This window comes from Xyrauchen texanus, chromosome 2 (assembly GCF_025860055.1).
Source record: "Xyrauchen texanus isolate HMW12.3.18 chromosome 2, RBS_HiC_50CHRs, whole genome shotgun sequence".
Classification (NCBI taxonomy): Eukaryota; Metazoa; Chordata; class Actinopteri; order Cypriniformes; family Catostomidae; genus Xyrauchen; species Xyrauchen texanus.
Window position 1 is genome coordinate 32,850,356 of NC_068277.1, and position 23,238 is coordinate 32,873,593.

Sequence of the window (23,238 nt, forward strand, 5' to 3'; positions counted from 1 at the left end):
TGGGATACAGGCAGGGAATTCGGGGCCCCCTGACTGTATATTGCTCTGGGCCCCTTGCCTATTAAAGAAATACAGTTTTATATTTAGTTTGAGCCCCCCTGTACCTTTGGACTCCTAGAAGTTACCTCCTTTCACCACTCTAGCTATGGCCCTGGATACAGGGCTGGGTGATATGGCTACCTTTTTATATCTATATATTTTTCAGCCTATTGATGATATTCGATATACAATAATTGTAAAGCCCTCAGGTATCGTGAAATTGGTCTTCTGATGTTCGTTATGAAAATTAATTGCCAAATAAAAAGCGCAATCAAACCATCGCGATATTCACAATATTGCTCAATTTTACATTGTCAGTAAAATCATATTAACAATATATATATATATATCATTCCGTGTATTAATATATATATATATATAGTATATATATATATATATATATATATATACATACATACATACATAGAGAGTGTCTAATGTAAATGTAATTTAGTCTCATGTTAAAATGTTTCATTTTGCTTCCGTAATTGTGTAGAATGACATCACACACAAGGCGCTGTATTTCCAGGAGAGTGACTCATTGAGGTTTATTCAGTCCACGCGGGTCGACGCTCAGTTTCCTGAGCACGTCACTGCTCTTTAATTTGATTACAGCACCATAGTCACGTCTGTGTTGACAGCCGCGAGTGGTGGGCAGTCGCTTTAACCTGATAGATGACTTGTAGCAAACAGAAAGCAGCGACAGGAAGCAAGTTTAACTTTTAGACTTTGTGAACACGGATAAACAATGGCTACAATAACGTGTCGTGTGCAGTACCTGGAGGACTCAGACCCGTTTGTGGGCTCAAATTTCCCCGAGCCCCGCAGACCTCCTCAGTATGACTTAAACGAGCATCTGCCGCTGAACGAACAGATCACTGGTGTTCACAAACTACTCGAAGCGCCTTTGAAGGTAAGTCTGAAAGTGTGTTTGAATCTCATTTACTCGAGATTACTCGTTAAGTACTTTTTATACAGATTCAAGTATCCCTATAAATTTATTACACTCAGTGACCGTTTGACCTAGAGACATAAAACCAACTGTAAAACACTCAGAATATTATTCTTTATACAGCACAAGACTTGTTTTTAGGATTACTCGTTCAGAACTTTCTATACAGATTCAATTATCCCTATAAAACTATTAAACTCAATGACTACAGAATTATAATATCTGTATAAAAAGTACTGAAAATGTACTACTCCCCAAAACAAGTCTTATGCTATATAAAGAATAATATTCTGAGTGTTTTACAGTTGGTTTCATGTCTCTAGGTCAAACGGTCATTGAGTTTAATGGAATTAGAATGTTACAAAAATGTACACTATATTTATTTGAAAACATATAGAATGTAAATTCCATGAACAGAGCCTTGTGTCATGAAAGGAATATTTTTAAGCACATTTAATATTGGTTGTGATGTCATAATATCAAATGTTTAAATTATTTAATTGATTTATAGGACTAATAACATTTATATGAAAACAAATATATATTTTAAAATTCAGCTTCGTGCTTGGTAAAGAGAACCTATTCTTGCACGTCCAAGTTAGTTTGACTTGAAAATGTGATTTGCACAGAGAGTTTAATGGGTATTGTCGTGCATGTCGGAAGAAGAGGCTGCTTATATAGTGATTTTCCCACCAAGTTTAAAGTTATTCATTAACATTTGAACTAATTGGTGTTAAATTGTTTAAAGTTCATGTGAACAATTTTTATTGAACGCAAATATTTAATGGTATGATTTCTCGATTTTAGTCTGACCGTTTGTGTATGTTTTGTGATGCTGTTGACACCATCTTAGAAAATTAATCTTTTAAGAGGATTTGTCACTGGTGTTATCACTGGTGTTACAACCCTTGCTTCAGTCATGAAACAACAAGTTGTCCTTGAATGAATAAAAAATAATGTCAAGATGTTAAAGTTACCCTCAGCTTTTAGGGGTGAAAACTGAACTGAATTTGACTGAAAATTTCAATATTTTGTAAGTCAGAAAGTCAATATATTGTGAGAATTACCCAGACATATGTGCTTAACCATTAAGAAAATCTGTGTGAATGAGTGGTTATAATTTGCTGGCAGTGGTTGAGGCTCAGGGTTACTGACCAGAAGGTCGGGGGTTCAAGCCCCAGCACCAACAAGATGCCACTGTTGGGCCCTTGAGCAAGGCACTTAACTCCAGGTTGCTCCGGGGGGGATTGTCCCTGTAGTAAGTCACTTTGGATAAAAGCGTCTGCCAAATGCGTAAATGTAAATATCATTTTTATTTTTACCCATTTATATGGCTCCACAATAGGTTCACTTTATTCCCTCATTGGAAGGCATTTCCACATTTAAGAGGCTGGAGCTTGTATACATACTACACAGAGATCCAAATATGCTCATTTAAAGATCTCTCAGGGGGTCCTGTTTCAAACAGCATTTACTATGAGTTCATACCCCTGTTTGTACAAAATCTGCATGCATTTTTTGTGCATTGTACATGCGTGTGCATCACGTATGCCTCCTTTGAGAGAACACAATGTGTGCATACAAGTAACTCTTTTGAGTAGCTTGTCAATGCTTGTGCTCCAGAAATGCCCTGCTGCTGGAGAATGAGTTGATGCTTGCAGAAATGGTGGGATCTGTAAACCGAAGATAAGCTAAGCTCTTCAATCAACCCAATATTACAGTGTACTGCTCTAGACATGACAGTTTCAATCAAGTTTGTATCAAACGGCACCAGTTGTTTACATTAACCCCTTCTCTTTCGTCTGGATTTTCTCTAGCACTAGTTTGACCAGTAATAATGGCTGAGCAAAACCTACCGGTACATCAGGCCTTGTTGTATGGGCTTGACTTCTTATTCAGCTGGTTTCATTTGCATTGTGTAAACAGTTATGTTGTCAATGAGTAGTATTTTCCCAAGCGATAAAATAAATAGCCTCCGTAAAAAGGGTTAAATATACCAAAATGTCATTGAATGTCTACGTGTTTACTGTATGTTGTGGTTGTGATAAAGTATGCATGCTGTCAAAATATGTGAATGAAAAAGTGAGGAACTGTATTGTCTGTCATATACAGCTCCATACAGAGTATTCTGAAAAAACAAAATAATTTGAAGGTGTCGTTTGTTTTGTGTGACTTTGTGAATGAAACTTAAGCAGTCTTCCTACATACAATGATGTAATCTTTCTCTCTCACACAGTTAGAGGAGTGTGCATTGCAGCTGGCTTCTAATGGAAACTACCTGGATCTGGAATCATCACTGGCTGAACAGAGAGATGATCTGGAGCAACTCTATGACGACGTGGCGTAAGAATGACTTTGCCATCCCATATTCTCTCTGTACACTCCATGCATTTTTCATTTTTCTCTCTTTGTCTTGTGTTGACCTTCTCCCTACCCTTTTCATGCATGTGGCAAACAGAAAAAGCAACATACAATTACTTGAATGTGAATGAATATTTCCATTCTTGGGTCAGTCTGTGAGTTCTTAGTCGTATTTTAGAACCAAATTTGGGAGAATCATTCAGAAGGTGAATGTTGCCTAGCAAAATGCATACAGATATACTTGGTGAGGTCAGTGGGAAGGAGTAGACCACATTAGTCACTGGGATTAGTAACATGACTTTATAGTGACTGCTTCAAAGCTTTCGGAAGAGAGAGTAATTTAGAGAAGCTTGCAACACTCAAATGATGAATCAGATATTTTTGGAATGTGCCAAGACACTCAATCTGTTTCATTCAGTTGAGACATCTGGGGATTTATATCTTATAACTGCACTCATATGCACTTACAAATATAAAGGATAGTGTCTTCTGCATCACCCTTTTTAAAGCTATATTTAGTATCCTATGACATCATATGGTGTCATCAGATTATAATCATGGCATTGACTCAGTTCTTAGCTCTCTCTTGATACTCTTGTCTCTGTATTGTCCACTTTAGAACATTTGCATGCTGGGTACACAAACCCAGTGATACATAAGCCTCTTTGAGATAGAGACATTTTAAAATTAATTGATGCTTTGTCTTTGGAATAAAATGTTTCTAACTGCTGCTTCCTTATTTTGTTTTACTCAAACTGGCTCTAAGAAACATCTCTCCATTTGTGATGACACAACTGCTACACTGCAGGTCATTGTGGAATACTTTTGTCTAGCAAAGTAGTGGGTTATCAAGTGACATCTCACAGTGTGGTTTTAGTCTTGATTTATAGGTGAAATGTGTAATTGTCTTGAAGGTTAAACTTCCAGCCTAGGGGTAGCTAAGGGATAGTTCACACTAAATGAAAATCCTGTCATTTACTAACCCTTATGTTTGTCCAAACTAGGAATGTGCCAGGGTCGATTAGTGGGGTTGACTAGTAACATGAATATTTTTAGTGATGGTGGTTTTAATGGAGATGCATTTCTCAAATTAATTGATTGTGGCTTGATGTGCTTTACAGTGATTCAAAGTCAGCACATTAAAACTCTCTGCAAGAAGTTTAGTCTCTTTAATGCTTTAGGTTTAGAAGTCTTTTGCTGATTCTGTCTGGCACTGCTTAAATAAATAGTTGCAGTAAAAAAATGTCAACGCTTTATATCAATAATATGTGAACCCTTTGGAATAAGCTGGTTTTCTGCACTAATATAGTATAAATTCATAAAATGTGATTTAATCTTCATCAAAGTCACAAGTATAGACAAACACAATGTGCCTAAGTTAACAACACACAAACAATTATAATCTTTCTTGTCTTTATTGAGCACATCCCATTAAACTTTCACAGTGCTATGGTAAAAGTAAGTGAACCCTTGGATTTAATAACTGGTCAATCCTCATTTGGCGGCAAAAACCTCAACCTCATTTCCAGGCAAATTACACCTGCACAACGTTCAGAAGGGATTTTGGACCATTCTTTCTAACAGAACTACTTCAGCTCAGCCATATTCTTAAGATGTCTGGTGTGAAAGGCTCTCTTGAGGTCATTCCACAGCATCTATATTGGGCTAAGATCTGGTCTCTGACTGGGCCACTCCAAAAGGTGGATTTCTTTTTTTTTAAGCCATTCTGTAGTGGATTAACCTGCCCAACTTCTCCCAACTTCTATGAGCTTCAGATGACACACCGCCAACCTAACATGATCCTGTATGATATCTTGATAAACTTGTTAATTAATTTTGCAAGCGTTCCAGGCCCCGAAGCAGCAAAGCAGCCCTAAATCATGATGCTCCCTCCACCATACGTTACCGTTGGTATGATATGGTATGATATTGCCTTTTTTATGCCATACATAGTGCTGTGTTCTTCCCAATAAATTCAACCTTCATTTTATCAGATCGCAAAACATTTTCCTAGTAGTATTGTGGTGTGTCAAGGTGGTCTTTTGCCAAACTTCAGGCATACATCAATGTATTTTTTGGAAAGCAGCAGCTTCCTTCATGGTGTCCTGCCATCGACACCATGTCTGCTTAATGTTTTCCATATAGTAGACTCTTGAACAGAGATGTTAACCAGTTTCAATGATTCCTTCAAGTCTTTAGCTGTCACTCTAGGATTCTTTTTTTACATCATTGAGCATTCTGCATTATTCCATTTGAGTCATCATGGCTGGAAGGCAACTGTAACGTGATCAATGGAAAGAGGAGGCGAGAACCGGCTTTTCAATATAAATAATATTTTAATGAGAAACTTAAAAGACAACATAAACGCACACATGATGGACATGTCCATAAACGATCTCTCTCTCCCGCACGATCCTCTGCAGTCGACCTTTAACCCTCACAGAGGCATAATTAGCCTAATACGGGATCGGGTGTGTAGGATCACGACCCGGCCCCGCCCTCCGCCCTGCCACAGCCACTTCTAGGGAGAGTAACTAAACTATATCATCTTCATTTATGGAAAATGTGTCTAGCTGTGGACTGATGTATATTTAAGCTCTTTGAGCTTTATGCAAAGTAACAATTTTTGTTTGTAGGTCTTCTGAGATCTCTTTTTTTTTTATGAGGCATGGTCCACGTCAGCAGATGCTTCTTGTGAATAGCCAACTTGAAATGTTTGAGTGCTTTTTATAAGTCACAGTAGCTCTAAACCACACCTCCAATTTCGTTGATAGGATGTCAGGTTTGCCAACTCCTGACTGTAATTATTTTATTGATGTCATTAGCCTATGGGGTTCACATACTTTTTCCAACCTACACTATGAATCTTTGAATTATGTATTTAGTATGTACAAGAACAATACAATAAGTTGTGTTATTTGTTAAAACGGATGCATTTGTTCATTATTGTAACTTAGATGAAGATCAAAACCAATTTTAATACAAATGTATTCATAGATGCAGGCAATTCCAAAGGGTTCACATGCTTTTTCTTTTTACTGCATGTTAAACATAATCTTGCAGCTCTGTGCTTTTGAATGCACAGCATTGATTGTCCTGAAGCACTTTGGTTATATGGAAGTGTGTAATTCTACGTTTAGGATGTGCATAAGCGGTTTCATTCCACTCTGTATTGTAGACTTTCTTATTTCTTACTTTTCTTAATTTTATAATTTTGTGCAATATGAAGTAATTATTTAGGCTACATATTTGTTGAATATCCATTTGTCACTATGTTGAAGTGCTATGCTTGGTGTCCATATATCCCTCTGAAATCCTTCTGATCAAAGCAATTGATCGACTAGTCGATTATAAAAATCGGTAGTTTTGCACATCCCTATTCCAAACCAGTATAATTTTCTCTCTTCCATGGAACACAAAAGAAAATGTTAGGCAGAATTGTAGGGAAAAAATATGCAACGCAATTAAATTGTGAATCAGACAATTATTCTGCCTAACACCTCCTGTGTTCAACAGAGGAAAGAAATTCATTTGGGTTGGATGGATTGAGGATAGAGAGCTCTAAGTGAGCCATTCGCACATTGCTTTCCCTGAAAAAGAGTGGCTCTGTGGTTCTCTCCAAGTATTGCTTTGCTTATTTAAACATCCCAACAAAGGGACATTGGTTCAATATCTTTTTGATTGACCAATTGAATACGGTGGTTGCATAATTACAGTTTTGCATAATGTTACCAGTGGCACAGTACACTTCACCTTTAAAGGAATAGTTTAGCCAAAAATGAAATCTGTCTTTTTTTTTTTATCCACCCTTTTTAAAGCCATAAGCAGTTATCTTTTTCTGAAGAATATTCCCCCTTTTTGTTCCCCATACAATTCATTGTGACCATGGTTGTCATCAGTGTATGGCTCTCATCAGCCTGTCACTGTCAAGAATGTATTCAGAATGTTGTTCTGTTAAGAAAAGAGAAAAACACATTTCTATACTGTTGTGGGCATCTGTCCCCCCTCATATCTATCCACTTATTCATCTGACCAGATGAGATCAGAATGGAAACAACACTACTGGCATTTTTATAGGCAGGAAATACATTGATAAACCCATTCTCTTTGTGTATTTGCTGTGCCTTTTGAATCTGTTTGTGGTTTTGTTTCTTTGGTAAACTAATGTCACTAATGACGAATGTCCCCATTGATCTACTGTGAGCAGATGAATGCTAATATCCATTAGATCACAACTTTTGAATAAGCGGAGTGTCCCTTTTGTATTTGATGTCTCATTAAAGATACATATTATGGAATTTAGTCAAATGTTCACTCCTACATGAAGTGCTGATCAAATACAATGTTCTCAGCATCAGTTTTAAATGAGACAGTACAATGCTGATGATTAAAGTATTGAGTAGAATAGGGAGACTTTCTCAGAGATGCACGATTGTATTTAACTTTCTGGCATTTATGGTTTAAAAGGACAAATTTAGTACATTTAAATATCTGTATTGTAGTAGGGTCTTTCTTCTATAGTAGAAACTAAAGACCTTCAGTCTTTCCAAAAATACTTCTCACTGAGATAAATAAATGTGTGACTTGGCTTAACAGAAAGCAATGGCAGGGCTAAAAGTACTCTATTATTGAAATTAATAGTTATTTATTATTAATTTATACTGATGCAACCTTACAAAACGTTATGTAGAAGGTCTGTAACCCCTGAATGTTCAGACTTGGCTTATTATGACAGGTATTAGTTTCACTAAATCATTTACTAGTGTTGCTAAGGAACAGTCATTGGACACACCAAAACACATGACTAACTTCTAATAGGCAGAGCCAGCATCTAAGCTAGTGTGTGCTGACCTCAGTTTAGACTGACAGTCTCGGACTACATTGAATAAAGTCCAAAACACTGAACTGCAGTTCTAGATAACTTAGTCAGCTCAAAGTATTTGAAGAATTGCATAGCTTTGGATCTGTTATACTTAAACTCAGGCTGGTGTACTTGGATTTGTTTAGCCTTGCTGTGGAGAACAGCTTTCAAACCCATGGGAATGTAGTTTTTATAGAGCTGTACTGTTTCAGCATGTTATTCCGTTTGTTTGTGGAAGTTTATTGAACATAACAAGGACATATTTTATGATAATGTGCTGATGCAACATGACTTGTGAATTTAAGCAGTGCCTGTAAGTCAGTATCACTGATATAAATCTTTGAAATCACTGAGAATTGAGTACTAAGTACATTAGGGAAAGCAGGTGACCATAGTACATGAACAAAATAGCCCCCAAAACAGTCCAAATTGTTGAACGAGAACTAGAGGCAGAACTTTGGACTGTGTGTGTTTAGGTGGCTTGCCAGGCCAATTTTAGTATAGTTTGCTTTATCAATTTAAACTTATTAAAAGCTTAATCACCCCACAAGATGGCTATAGAAAAGGATTAATGCCACCCCACTTTTTCCATGGACTAGAGATGAATGTACAGAATCTCACGTGAAGTTATTCTGTCTTGCGTCTTATTGTTGCATACCAATTATTGCATACAGAATGCTCACTTTTTAATTATTCAATAGTATCCTATATTCATTTGTAATAGTATGAAATTATATTAAGCTTTCAATTTAAATTAATATTTTATATTGTAAAATAAATAAAGCTTTTAAAATGAATGAACACTATGTGTTCTTGTTTTGGACCTACTGCACAGAAATTCACTAATTAATTTATTTATCATCTGTTTTATATTTTCATCACATTCAGAATCTGTTTCCAGCAGTCCCCTGTTTCTTCTTGCTGTGTAAATATATTTAATTTCTTTATAATTGTAGAGTGACCCCTTGTGCTATGTAAATCATGTGTAATTATTCATGGTTTCATAGTGATCTCTTGTGCAGTGTAAATTCATTTGAATTTTTCATATTTTTATTCTCTTTAAATGTATTTAAATTCTTCATATTTTCAAAATGATCTGCCTTCGCTCTCGCTCTCCCGACATGTTCTAAGCATTTGGCTGTTTGCTACAAACGTAACTCATTCTTGTGCACATGTGTGAACTAATCTTAAACCCAGGATCAAAGCCTGAGTTGAACGTTGATGAGTAATGTCATGGCACCAATTAGGCCTGATTAGATTGGTTTGGTTTGGTTTTGTCAACTTAAAACCAAACCTGAAACCTTCAAAAAAGTATATTTAACTAGCTTGATGGTACAGGCCTCTGGAACTACCTCAGGTCCCACACTGATACGGGGACTGCCAACAGGATGCGTGTCATTTGAAACAGCACTTGGAAAGTAGAAGACAAAATTGGTGTGCGTGCGCATGTTTGAGTGTCTTTGTGACTGGCTGTATCAACCACATAGAACATCTTGAAGAAAACGTAAGCCTTTGCTAGGTCAATTTTTAGCCACTAACACTCTTGGTGCATAGTTTCCATGTCTGTTTACTCTCTCTTTCCATACCTTAATCCTGACTGGCCTCTATAATTCCGCCCATATTCGCTCACTCTGTCTCTAACTCTGTTTATCTGTCTCCAGTCTGTCTTGAGTGTATGAGTCTGTTGCTGGCATAATGGCACAATCATAATATTCTTTAATGGATAGTTAACCCAAAAAGGAAATTCGGTTATCATTTACTTATGTTGGTCCAAACATAGTTGCACCTGTTTTGTTTATTTGTGTGTGTGTGAATTAAATTACTGTGTAACTCGCTGATAACACCAAATTTGCCATATGATTATGTCTGAATTAAATTTTTTCTTGTTTCAACAGCAAAGGCAAAAAGCCCATCCTGATTCTTCGTACCCAACTCTCAGTGAGGGTCCATTCCATCCTGGGTAAGAATAGTGGTATAATGCACTATGATGTGGATGTAACTATAACATGCTATTTCTTCAGAGCCAGAATCTTAATATTCATGCTGTGGGAGATTATGGAGCTGATCTTGCATGCTCATTTTATAAGTGTCTGGATCTGTATTGCTGAGGTGGCGATAACATCATACTTGGCTTTCCACTCTGGCTTTTGGTTGAGTTTGTCTTGGAGAAGGAAAAAATGGCCCACTTTCTCCAAAAATGCTGAAATGATATTATTCCTTTTTCTGATTTTGCCTTGAGTTGGGAACATTTCAGCTGTATCCTTATAAACCTTTAGTGATGACTGACTTCTGGTTCAGTTAGTGTCTGATTGTAAAATGGATATGTAATAGTGATATACATAAGTGCACCCCTCTTAAAGAAATATTTTACCCAAAAATTATAATTTTCTTATAATTTAATCGCCCTTATGCCAAATTTGTATTAATTTATTTCTTCTGTGGAACACAAACTAGATTTTTTGAAGGATACACAATGTGTTTTTGACCATACAATGCAAGTCAATGGGGTCCAACACTTTCAAGCTCCAAAAAAGTCATAAATACTACAAAAAGGAATCCATACAACTCGAATGGACGCATGAATGAATCAATTTCTTCTGAAGCGATATGACCGGTTTTGGTGAGAAATAGTCCAAACTGTAACTCCTTTTTTACTGTAAACCTTGACATATGCAGTCTCCTTGGCTCTTCTTAATGCTCGACACATGCGCAGAGCAAACCCAAAATTTATCATATTGCTTCAGAAGACATGGATTAAAGCCACTCTAGTCATATGGATTACCTTTATGCTGCTTTTATGTCCTATTTAGGGGCATCAAAGTTTTAAACCCCAATTACTTGCATTGACTTGAATTGGCTGGACAAAAACACTATGTATTCTTCAAAAAAAAATCTTTGTGCTCCACAGAAGAAAGTCATTCGAGTTTTAGATGGCAAATTATGAGATATTATAATTTTTGGTTGAACTTCAAGTTCAACTATAATTGTTTTTGTTTTTCAGTTAGTGATGAGGTAAAACTGATCTACATTTTTGATGTGTGACGCAAGTCGTGTGTTGTTGTAGTGGCTTGTTATATTGGAGTTAAAAACGCCATAGATCGGCATACATTGCATGTTCTATGACCCTTAGATATGCGTTTGTCTGAATTTTGTTTGTGCATGTCATTTGATGATGACTCTCCTATTATTAAAGATGCTATTAATTATTATTTTTCCTTAGTATTGTGTAAGATAAGACAAACAAGGTAGCAGGCTGAAACAGGGACCGTTAAATATCATACAAATGAACACCTGTCTCGCCTCTGTAGTATTTGTAAATTACTTTTTTACATGCAGTAAATGACTTGAAAAAAAAAATGTCTTTTTTTTTTCAGATAGGAAATGTTAGAATGGATGAAATGTTGTGTGGGCGTGGGCGGGTTTGGGTGGTTTATGTGGAAATGTTTTGGGTTACAAACCGGAAATGACAAGGGTATTTTGTTATAAATGTGTTTTATGAGGACTTTTCTAGTGCCCCCATAATTCAAATTGCTTAAAAAAACATACTAAATGATGCTTTTTGGAAAATGTTAAAATGCAGAAAGTTTTTTGTGAGGATAAGGTTTAGGGTTAGGGGATTGAATCTATAGTTCATACAATATAAAAATTAATTATGTCTATGGAGATTCCTCATAAGGATAGCTGCACCAACATGTTAGTGAGCTGAGTGAGTGAGTATGTATTTGTGAGTGACACGTAAACAGTTTCATGCCTTAGAACAGGACCGACAGGTACAACCTTACAACTTTTGATTTACTTTTAAAAGTAACCCATTAGAAAATTGCATTTCTGCTTAAAGTTACTTAATTAATTAAAAAGTTATTTTTATGGAAGATATTACAGGTAATACATGCTAGATACCGTACAATACTCATGTCAAAACAACATAGAAAACAAACAAATATTTAGAAAGTAGGTCTTCACGTCATATATTTATAATAAAGAATCAAACATGAATATGCATGATTTGTTTTTCCATCAACATGGCAAGAAGTAACCGCTGTCTTACCTAAAGCATGAAAGTCCAACACTCGAACCTGCATCATATATGTCATCTTGTGCTGTGCCCATCGACAATGTCAGTGTCAGATTGAGATGTTTTTCAATTCACTGGGGAATGCCAGACTAACATGTTCAAGGAATAAGTCTAATGAATAAATAAATATTTTTAACTGAAGTCATCTCAGTGCAAACTTGTTTTGAGTTGATCCATGTGTGTGCAGACGCCACAACTTCAGCCACAGATTCCAACTTGAATGGAATCGTTTTTAATGCTACCAAAATGTCATATAACGGTTTGTTTCATGAATCAAACTACTTGTTTATTATAAAAAGAAAATGTCAATTTTTTTTAGACATCAAGACATTTTCTCTGCATACACAATCAAGGTAGAAAGTTGCTCAGTGCGACTGATCCAGAGTCTTTACTCATCCTATTCTCCCAGTTATGGTGAGCTGTAACACAGAGCTGTTCGGCTGCATAAGTCAATGGACTGATCGAGTATTTCACCCTGTGTGCCATGTTGTGGCCAGTGGAAGACTTGTTTTATAATCCCTCTGCCTAAACGCATGTACTGATTTATTATTTTTTTTTTAATGCAGTGTATTAACAACCGTGTTTCACTTAACCGAATGTTGATATACTATTACGCTAAAGCACGAAATGCGCGTTTCAAGTTTATTTACAGGCGATGTCTGTATCTAAAAGGTGATTGAATCTTTTAGCTGCAAGGTGGGACTTCCATTGACTGTTGTGTGCTAAAGTTTCTTGGTTGAGCATTCCAACTTCTCGCATTCATTTAAATAGAAGTGAGTCGTCTCTCTCTCTCTGCTAAATAATCTCTGGCCTCACACTCTGTAGTACTACTACAATGCCAATCATGCACTACATCTCCTCCCTGAAGTTTGCACAATTTAACTCCTGATTTCTCACAATACAGGGACATTAGAGGTGTACAAAAGCAATGTGTTACTTTATTTTAAAAAGTTACTCCGATATTATGGTCTAAAATAAAAAATATTGTTAACTCCTTACTCGAAAAAGTAATCTGATTATATTACACATTACTTTTATCTTGTTACCCCCAGCAATGGTCTCAAGTATGCTGTGTGTAATACAGGGAATTTGTGGAATTGTCTCCGATTGCACAGTTGATAAGGATTTGTTTTCCTCAACAGAAAGTAAAACATCCTGTTACACCTGATGTAATGTTGAGTCCTAATAGCTTGCAATTGCTGCTGTGAATGTGTTGTGGAATTTTGTCACATACCTTGCGTTTGATGGTTGGCGTCTCTGTGTGCATAAGTGTTTTGGTTTGCAAATCCGAGACCATGTCGTATTTACAACTTGGCAGTGTACTTCTATTCAACTTGAAAAGTTTTATTTTACCTTTATTGAACCACACAAATCAATTAAGAAATGTATTCTTATTTTAGAAAATTGCCTGCTGAAAAAGTTATAATCACATTTGAATCAAAGAACATATAAATCCATTTGTTCCAGACTCCTGCTGAGCTATTGTAACTTCTGGCAAGCTTTTAGTTTGATTAATTGAGTCAAACTGTGTTGCACTTTTGCTAATTTGTTACAAACAAGTGCACAGGATTTGTTCCAGTGCTCACTGTGACTGTGCAGACTCTGGTTCTCAATCATGGGCTGCCAGCACTCTGTTGGTGCCTGCTGGATTATCCGGTCAGATGCAAGTAAAAATAGTGGCTGTTTTTTTCCTGAGATCCAGCTTGGTAAAGAAACCATTATCATCAGCAATTGCCATGGGTGTTTATTATAAGCCAATTTCTTCTGGAACTGGAACAGGCTTGTCAGTTGGCTTGTAACTGTGTCTAGAGAAAGGGAAAATTGTACATCATAGTTGCTGTATATTACAAGTAATGCACAACCTTTTACTAAAACAACGAATGCAACTAGTCATTAGAATGAATCTGGTTCTTACAGTGTTTTTGAAATGAACGTTTTGATGAATCATAACTTGCTTTTGCCACTCTTACATCATGCACAATTTTTTGTGTTTTCAGTTAGACTTTCTTTGAGTTTTTTTGTTCTTGTTTTTTTTTTTGTTTTGTAGCTGTGATTCTCATACTCATCCAGATCATCAGCATGCTCACCAAGACCCCATTTACACCTTGTATTAAGATGCGTCTCCAGACATCCGATCACATGTGGTCAAATGAGACACATCACTGTTTACACCTCACTGAAATGTGTTCGTAATTCAAGGGGAGGATCTAATTTCATGATGATATTAATCACTATCTCCGTGTGTTACTGCATGATACATGAAAAAAATAAAGCGTGAAAAGTGTCGGAAAGAGTCAAAGTGGCGTGCTGTTTTTCCCAGATGCAGCTGAAATTCAATCTAAGCACAAACGATCACATTTCCATTCCAAGCAGAGTTGTACATCGTTTTAGTTGAATACCTGTTTTGACCTGAGGCTTGGGTGTGGGTTCTTGTTATCTGCGTCACTGCATGTTGAGATCAGACACACTGAAGAAGTTCTCGTGCTTGTATTTATTTGCTTTTTCCAATTTTACAAACGTACAGTTATTTTCTTTTAAAAGTTTAAACTTGTTTTAGTGTAGCAGTTGAATGACATGTGAGGGGTGGCTGAATTAGCTTTTACAATGCGATCTGGTCACATGAGTTTTTGAGGGTATTTACCCATGGTCACTTCATGCATTTTTGATGATCTGATTGCAATCCGATCGTGAAAAGACCAAGTGCAAATGTCCTCCAAGACCTCAATCACTCAAACCACAAAACTCATTCAAATGTAAATGCATCTGGCTGTTTTAAGCCACATATATAAACTTTAATCCACCCAAGCAACGCTACGTCAGCATAGCGAAACATAACAGCTGTTACTGATTATTTGCATAGGGCTCGTGTCGCACAATACAATTCTAACAAAGTAAGAAACTGATTGTTTATTTATATATAGTGCTGGAATTGAAGATCAAATTGATATCCATTTTGCGGAAACAAATTGTTGTGACCAAGTGTAAATGTGCTTCTTCAATCGGATAGCAATCCGATCAGTTAACTAGGGATGCACAGATCCGATACCTGGATCGGTATCTGCTCAGATACTGAAGCTGTTAGATGGATTGGGTATCAGGCCGATGAGCCGTGTTAGTCATGTATGTTACTGTCATGCTTCAAAAATGGCCTAAAAAACCATTAAAACACAAAGTAGTTCATATGACTTGTGTATTTTTCTCAAAGCCACTTGAAGACATGCGATAGCTCTGTGAATCACAAAAGGCTGTTTAATAAGTAAGTATGCGCAGTGCCAGAGCGTTAGTGAATGGTGCTGCTCTGTTGACACAAACTCACGCACAGGCTGGTGATGCACTCAAGGCTATTTTTAGCCTTCACGGTGGTGTGCAATATTTGAGCGCTACTCAAGAACAGCATCTCAGATCTAGATGCTCAATAGTTCGGTTCACTTATAATATGCATTTACAGCGGCACTGGAGATGCTTTTTTTTTTTTTTAAACCAGAATTTGAATAAGAAGTTAAACTACCGTGAACTTGCCTACAAACAGACACACACAGGACTTCCTGGAGAGTTCAGAATGTCAAAATAAAAGCGTAAGGGTTTAAAAAGTGCATGATTTAAATATATTCCTGTTGTATTTAAAATTACAATTAAAATTCAATACTAATAATATTAATAACAATATATTATTATTATTATTATTATTATTATTATTATTATTATTGTCATCATTAGTATTTGTTTACAATTTATAACAATATTTAAGTTGAATGTGTTCCAAAAAATGACTGTGTGAATGAAAGACTTACAACTAAATAATAATAAAAAAAAAAGTACAAAAAAATCCTTTAAAGTCCAGATACAAGCTGAAACATTAAAAAACAAATGTGGGGTATTGGTGCATCCCTAGTAAAAACACATGAAGTGACCAAGTGTGAAGACCCATTTTGACTACCTCCGCTTGTGGTTTTTGTGATCCGATCACAATACCTGAGATCACTTCCTGAGTGTCTTCCTGAGAGGCCTGTTTCACGAAGATAATTGAACAAACGTAGAGTTTCAGAGCAAGTTTCAAGTTGACAAAACCAGGTCAGTAATCTCAGGATGCTAGCTATAGACCTTCTCTATCAACCACGAATTAGAATCTGGGTTCATGCTTAACCCTGAAGGATGTGGACATGAATAAGTGACGTTTGCATGAAGCTATGAGAGAGTAACTAAAATGTACTTGTCGTTAAATTTAACGTGATGTACTTCTCCGCTGATGATTAAGAGATAAATATGAATATATGAGACATAAAATGTACACAACAAGAAGAATCCCCGCCACTGCCCGCGAAAGTTTGAAATTACTTCTGAAAAAAATAAAAATGAATAAGATTCAACTTTATTGTCATTTGTGCAGAGTACAGGTACAGAGCCAACGAAATGCAGTTGTTTTTGCATATCCCAGCTATGCTGGGGTCAGAGCGCTGGGTCAGCCATGAAACAGCGCCCCTGGAGCAAATAGGGTCAAGGGCCCAACAGCGGTATCTTGGCGGTTTTGGGGCTTGAACCCCTGACCTTTCAATCAGTAACCCAGAGCTTTTAACCACTGAGGCTTAATGAATTTCAAAGCTTACAAAATCTATATACTGTATAGCTTTTATATTCATTTAAATTAAAAGCCTAATATCATTTAATAAAGTGCAAGCCATGTCAATTTGTGTTATAGCCTACAAAATAATTTTAACCCATAAATTTTTATAGGTGGAAATACTCCCTGTGCAATAAATGTGTCTTTTTTGCATATCTTGAACATTGTCTAGCATTCATTTCATGTGTTATTGTAGTTTACCTTGATGAATAATTACAGATTAACATTGTTTATGGCTGTGCAGACATGATCAAGTTAGCTAAAATTACACAGATCAATCATTATGGCACTGTATTTCACATGCTTTCAGTTATGTAAGCTTACCTGTCCAATAAGAAGAATGCCAATTCCGGGTCAGATTTGATCCCCAAAACTGAACGAAGGTCCCTCCAGGAATCAAATTCGATGTTCACTCTAGTTTTCGCTCGACCACGTTCCAACTTAGCCAGATGGGATTCAGTATATAAATGTTCTTTTTATGTTTTTTTTTAAATGTTTTATCTAACATAATTTACACATGTGTCATGTTGTTCCAACTTGTGTAACTTTCTTTCATCATTTGAACACAAAAGGAGGTGTTGGGCAGAATGTTAATATCAGTCACCTTTTTACTTTCCTTGCTTCATTTTTCCATATAATGAAAGTAAATGGAGACTTGTGCTGTCAGTCCTTAACATTCTGTCTAGCCTCTCCTTTTGTGTTCCGCAGATGAAAGTCATAAGGGTTTGGAGCAACATGAAACTAAATGATTACATACTTTTCATTTTTTGAGCGACTAAAGTGTGTGAAATTTGCTCAGTACTTTTTGGACCCTTCCATCACAACTTCTGGGCATGGCTGCCAATGTTTGGTCCACAGGGACAAGGGTGGTTTAGCAGGGCCCAGGCATCCTATTGGAGCCTATTTATAAACTTGCAGCAACTGGATAAATGAAGCAATATTATATTATTATGTTAATATTAAGTGATTTTTATCTTACATCAAGTTTTTCAAAGTATTGTATAGGTGAAAGAGATTAAAACTGGAGCATACACTCCCAAGTAGTGTTCTCATTTAAGTATGCTTGCATTTCTGTACTCTATTTCTGAAATTGCATAAGTAAAGCAGTAATGACAAAAAACGTATCGGTTACCTAACGTAACCTCGGTTCTCTCTAGATGAGGGAACGAGTATTGCGTAAGCTAGCTTACGCTACGGGAAAGATTCATCTTTTCTGAGATATTGAAGCCAAAAAATTATCCTTAATTTTTGTATCCATTGTCAACGCAGTGCGGCAGCTGCAGACCTTGAGCGGGCTATCTAGCGAGCTCATAGGTTGCTCTGCGGCAACTGCTGCAGCCTATAGACGAGCTTGGGCGAACTCGCATCCAATGAGAGGCGTCCGCGCGCTCACTGCATCAAAGCCCGCCAAAATGGGCGTGACTAGAGTGCATATAAGCGTAGTTCGTAGGCTGGAACCCTGGTTTTCATTGACTGAAGCGAAAAGTCGCTCGTGGCGCGAGCACGGCCGAGGTTACGTTAGGTAACCGATACGTTCTCTTACGAGAGGTTCTCTCGTATTGCGTAAGCTAGCTTACACTACGGGAACCCATTGTCAACGCCGTGCGCGCCAAGCATCCACTGTATGAGCCCCAGGGAATTAAGGGGGGACCCGGGGGAGCCCTTATGAGTGGGGAAATAATATTTGGCCGGCAAGAATGCGGGTCATTGATTGTGTAATACATAAGCACATAGTGGGAAGGGAACTACAGAGCGGCGGTGCCGGTCTGTGTGGAATGTGACCCATCAGTGCAGCTCACCAGGGGAGCTGTAGCGTATTAAACCGCTAGTAGTTTTGCCTGCAGAGCGGGCACTTCCATATTGTAAAATCTGACAAAGGTGGAGGGGAAGTCCATCCCGCTGCCACACATATGTCGTGAATGGAAATCCCGCTGGACCATGCCCACGAGGATGCCATGCCTCTAGTGGAGTGAGCCCTAATGCCCAACGGGCATGGCAGGTCTTTTGACGCCGTATGCAGCAGCAATAGCGTCCACTATCCATCTAGATAGTGTCTGTTTCGAGGCGGCGAGACCTTTGGTGCGCCCTCTGAACGAAACAAAAAGCTGCTCAGAGCGTCTGAAAGCGGCGGAGCGCGCAGTATACAATCTCAGTGCTCTGACCGGGCAAAGGAGATTGGCGTCGCGCTCGCTATCGGGTGTTGGTAGCGCCGATAGGGAAATGACCTGTGCTCTGAAAAGAGTACCGATCACCTTGGGAACATAGCCGTGTCTAGGCTTTAAAATGACCTTGGAGTCACTTGGTCCAAACTCAAGACACGCAGCGCTGACAGACAGCGCGTGAAGGTCTCCCACACGTTTGACTGATGACAGGGCAGTCAGAAAAACTGTTTTGAGTGAAAGGTATTTCAAATCCACGGATTGAAGTGGTTCGAAAGGGGGGGCTTTCATAGTTTCGAGAACTATAGAAAGATCCCAGATAGGAACCGATGGGGGCGCGGGGGTTCATCCTTCTAGCTCCCCTGAGGAAGCGGATGACCAGCTCGCTTTTACCCCATGACTGGCTGTGCAGGGGTTCAGCGAACGCCGCAACGGCCGCCACATACACTTTGAGCGTGGATGGGGATCTGCCCTTATCCAGCAGCTCTTGTAGGAATACGAGCAGCGACGACACCCCACATGTCCGCGGGTCCAGGTCTCTGTCGGTGCACCATTTTGAGAACACAGACCATTTTGACGCATAGAGTCTTCTCGTGGAAGGGGCTCTAGTGTGTATGATGGTGTTTATTACTCCTTCTGGCAGAGCGACGGGTAGTCGTTGATCACCCACGCATGCAGCGCCCAGCTCTGGGTGGGGATGCCAGATTGTGCCGCGAGCTTGAGAGAGGAGATCTGCTCTCACTGGGATGGGCCACGGCGCTGTCAGTGACAGCTGCGTAAGCTCCGGGAACCATGTCTGATTCTCCCAACGCGGGGCTATGAGGAGCACCGAGTGACGCGTTTCCTGATCCTCTGCATTACCTGTGGCAATAGCGAGACGGGAGGGAAGGCGTAAAGCGGGCGTCTGGGCCAGTCCTGGGCCAGCGCGTCCTCGCTTCGAGAAAAATATTGGGCAGTGAGAGTTCTCTTTGGACGCAAAGAGGTCTATCTCTGCTCTGCCGAATAGGTGCCATAACGTCTGGACTGTTTGAGCGTGCAGGGACCATTCCCCTGGGGAATATTGTCTCTGGACAGTCTGTCCGGGCCGTCGTTCAGGTGGCCTGGCACGTGCGTCGCCCTCAGCGAGCGCAGGTGGCACTGGGACCAACTCAGTATGCGTTTCGTCAGATGGAAGAGGTTCCTGGACCTGACACCGCCCTGACGGTTTAGGTAGGATACCACAGATCTGTTGTCCGAACGGACCAGGACGTGGTGACCCTGAATGACCGGGAGAAAGCGCACGCAGCCGTACTCGACCGCTATCATTTCCAGACAATTTATGTGAAGGAGCTTTTCCTGAACTGACCATAGGCCGAAAACCGGAGAGCCCTCGCAGACCGCGCCCCAACCCATGTTGGACGCGTCTGTCGAGATGACTTTTCGGCGAGATACAGCTCCCATTGTCACTCCCCGCTGATACCATTCGGCCACTGTCCAGGGCTGCAGAGCTGATATACAGGTCTGAGTCACCTTGATGGGCTGGCGGCCTGTGGCCTAAGCCCGGCGAGACGCGCGGGTGTTTAACCAATGCTGAAGCGGGCGCATGTGCAGTAAACCCAGCTGAAGTACTGCTGCGGCTGAGGCCATGTAACCTAGCACTCTCTGGAATTTCTTCAGAGGCGTGAGGCTGTTCATCTGAAAAGATGCGGCTAGTCGCTGAACACGGTGCGCACGCTGTGTAGATAAGCGAGCCGTCATTGCCACGGAGTCTAGTTCTATTCCAAGGAAGGAAATTGTCTGACTGGGCTGTAGTGAGCTCTTGGTCCAATTGACTGCAAGACCCAAACTGTTCAGATGGCTGAGGAGAACTGCTCTGTGAGACAGAAGCTCCATATGTGACTGTGCCATAATCAGCCAGTCGTCCAAATAGTTCAAAATTCGCAAACCCTGACTCCACAGGGGTGCGAGCGCCGCATCCATGCACTTCGTGAAAGTACGAGGTGCTAAGGACAGGCCGAACGGGAGGACGGTGTATTGATAAACCTGGCCGTCGGCGAATCTCAAGAATGGCCTGTGACGGGATTTATCTGAATCTGAAAGTATGCATCTTTCAGATCGAGAGAAATAAACCAGTCCCTCTGGCGCACATGCGCGAGGAGTTTCCTGATTGTAAGCATTTTGAACGGTCTTTTTGCAAGCACCTTGTTCAAAACCCTGAGATCTAATATGGGTCTGAGGCCGCCGTCTTTCTTGGGAACAAGAAAATAACGGCTGTAAAGCCCCGACTCGCTCAGAGAGGGTGGCACTTTCTCTATGGCCCTTTTGCACAGAAGGCTTGCTATTTCTGAACGAAGCATGCACGCTGCTTCCGTGTTCACAGTGGTTTCGAGCGCGCTCTGAAGCGAGGAGGGCGGCGATCGAACTGTAGCAAATAGCCCTGTTGTATTGTGCTTAACACCCACTTGGATATCCCTGGAATAGCTTCCCACGCTTTGAAGCGTAACGCTAGAGGGTGAATGGCCAATTCGCTCTGATTGCCGCACACAGAGCGCTGAACAAAATGTGTGAGCGCGTTTAGTGTGTTCATGCATGATTGCTCGCAGACAGCATGAACAGGCTGTTTTGTGAGTGACTTCCCGATTGGAATGAATGGGGAAATAGTCACATCTGTTACGTGATGCGCAAGCATAGTCATGGGCACGGGATTTACACACAGAGGAATGTTTGCTGGCCGTGTAACAGAGCGGGCAGAGAATGGGCGCGCGCATGTATTCGTGGGCGCATTTATTGACTCTAGCGCTCGAGCGGTTCGTAACCGCTTTATGTGAGCGTGCTCTGGTGGGGACACGAGACATGCAGTGCTTGTGTGCAGAAGTGAACACTGGATTGTGGGCACATTTTCTACACAGGGCTGGTCGTGTGACAGAGCGGCCAGAGAATGGGCGCGCGCGCACGCATTTGTGGGCGCCTTCATTGACTCTGACGCTCGAGCGGTTCGTAACCGCTTTATGTGAGCGTGCTCTGGTGGGGACACGAGACATGCAGTGCTTGTGTGCAGAAGTGAACACTGGATTGTGGGCACATTTTCTACACATAAGACATGTTTGCTCTTTAAAAGATTTACTTGGGTCGCCGTGAAAACGGCGTTTGAGTGCAGGCAAGCGGGCAGTGTCACCAGCTTGTTGGCTGCTAAATTCAGCACTGTAGTAGCCTGAGAGGGGGCAAAGCTTTGACGGTGGTCCGGCCGCGGCGGGACTGAGCCGTCGTTTGTTCAACAAAGTTAGGAAGACTTCGATTGCTCTGGTTTCAGCGTTACCTTAAATCGAGGCCCGCGGGGGGGCGGCGGTCTGCGGCGGCTGTCTGAGCGCGATCGAGGGCGGCCGCCCTGTCGACGCTGAGAAGTCTGAGATTGTTGAGCTGGGCGCTGTGAAGAGGCTCGTGCAGGAGGCTGATCACGTGAGCGGCCTGCAGAGGAGCTAGCGCGACGAGGCAGAAAGAGATTCATGGCTTGTGTGGCTTTTTGGACCTCTGAAAACCGGCCAATGATACCACTCACCGCGGAGCCGAAGAGACCGGATGGAGAGAGCGGTGCGTTGTGTAGGACGGCCATAGAGTGCAGAGCAGATGCAGCTTGGCCGGCGGCGGAATAGGCGTGGCCAACACAGGCGGAAGTTGTTCTGCAGGCCTTAGACGGGAGCACTGGTTTAGACCGCCATCTCGCGGAGGGCGGGCAAAAGGTGTGCTGCTACCGCATCCTCGACCGGAGGGATGGAAGCGTAGCCCTTCTCAGTGGCGCCGTCCACCGAAGCAAGAGAGGTGGAGACGTGGGATCGGACCCTGGCCGAGAAAGGCGCGTTCCATAATTTGGAAAGCTCGGCGTGGAGTTCCGGCAGGAAGGGAGCGGCCGGGTAGCGGGTGCTGCGCAGCGGCGGCTCTGTAGAAAGCAGCCGTCAAGTCTGTTGGGTGCCTGCTCAAGGGCGGTGACCACTCGAGCCCGAGGCGGTCGGCGGCCTGTGTGAGGAGCGTGTTAGTTCCCTCCGACTCGGCGCGGGTCCTGCTGGATTCCTGGGCCGAGGAGGAGGCGTGTGAGCCTGACCACTCCTCGCTGTCCGAAGCCATGATGGAACAGCCCTTATCCTCCGCTTCTTAGTCCGAGATGGCAGCAGAGCAGCCGCTCGGCGGCAACTACGCTGG

General features: G+C 40.6%; 1 protein-coding gene across 8 annotated transcripts in view; it reads left to right on the top strand.

Moving 5' to 3' along the window:
• The first annotated feature begins 607 nt into the window (after positions 1-607).
• LOC127663410 (FH1/FH2 domain-containing protein 1-like) overlaps positions 608-23,238 on the top strand; it is an 82,552-nt gene continuing 59,921 nt past the window's right edge. For all 8 annotated transcript variants that reach the window (XM_052154997.1, XM_052155004.1, XM_052155047.1 and 5 more), the window contains exons 1-3: positions 608-952; positions 3,228-3,334; positions 10,109-10,173. In XM_052154997.1, coding sequence (XP_052010957.1) covers positions 788-952; positions 3,228-3,334; positions 10,109-10,173 — 337 coding nt within the window. In that variant the 5' untranslated portion in view covers positions 608-787. The remainder of the gene's footprint in view (positions 953-3,227; positions 3,335-10,108; positions 10,174-23,238) is intronic.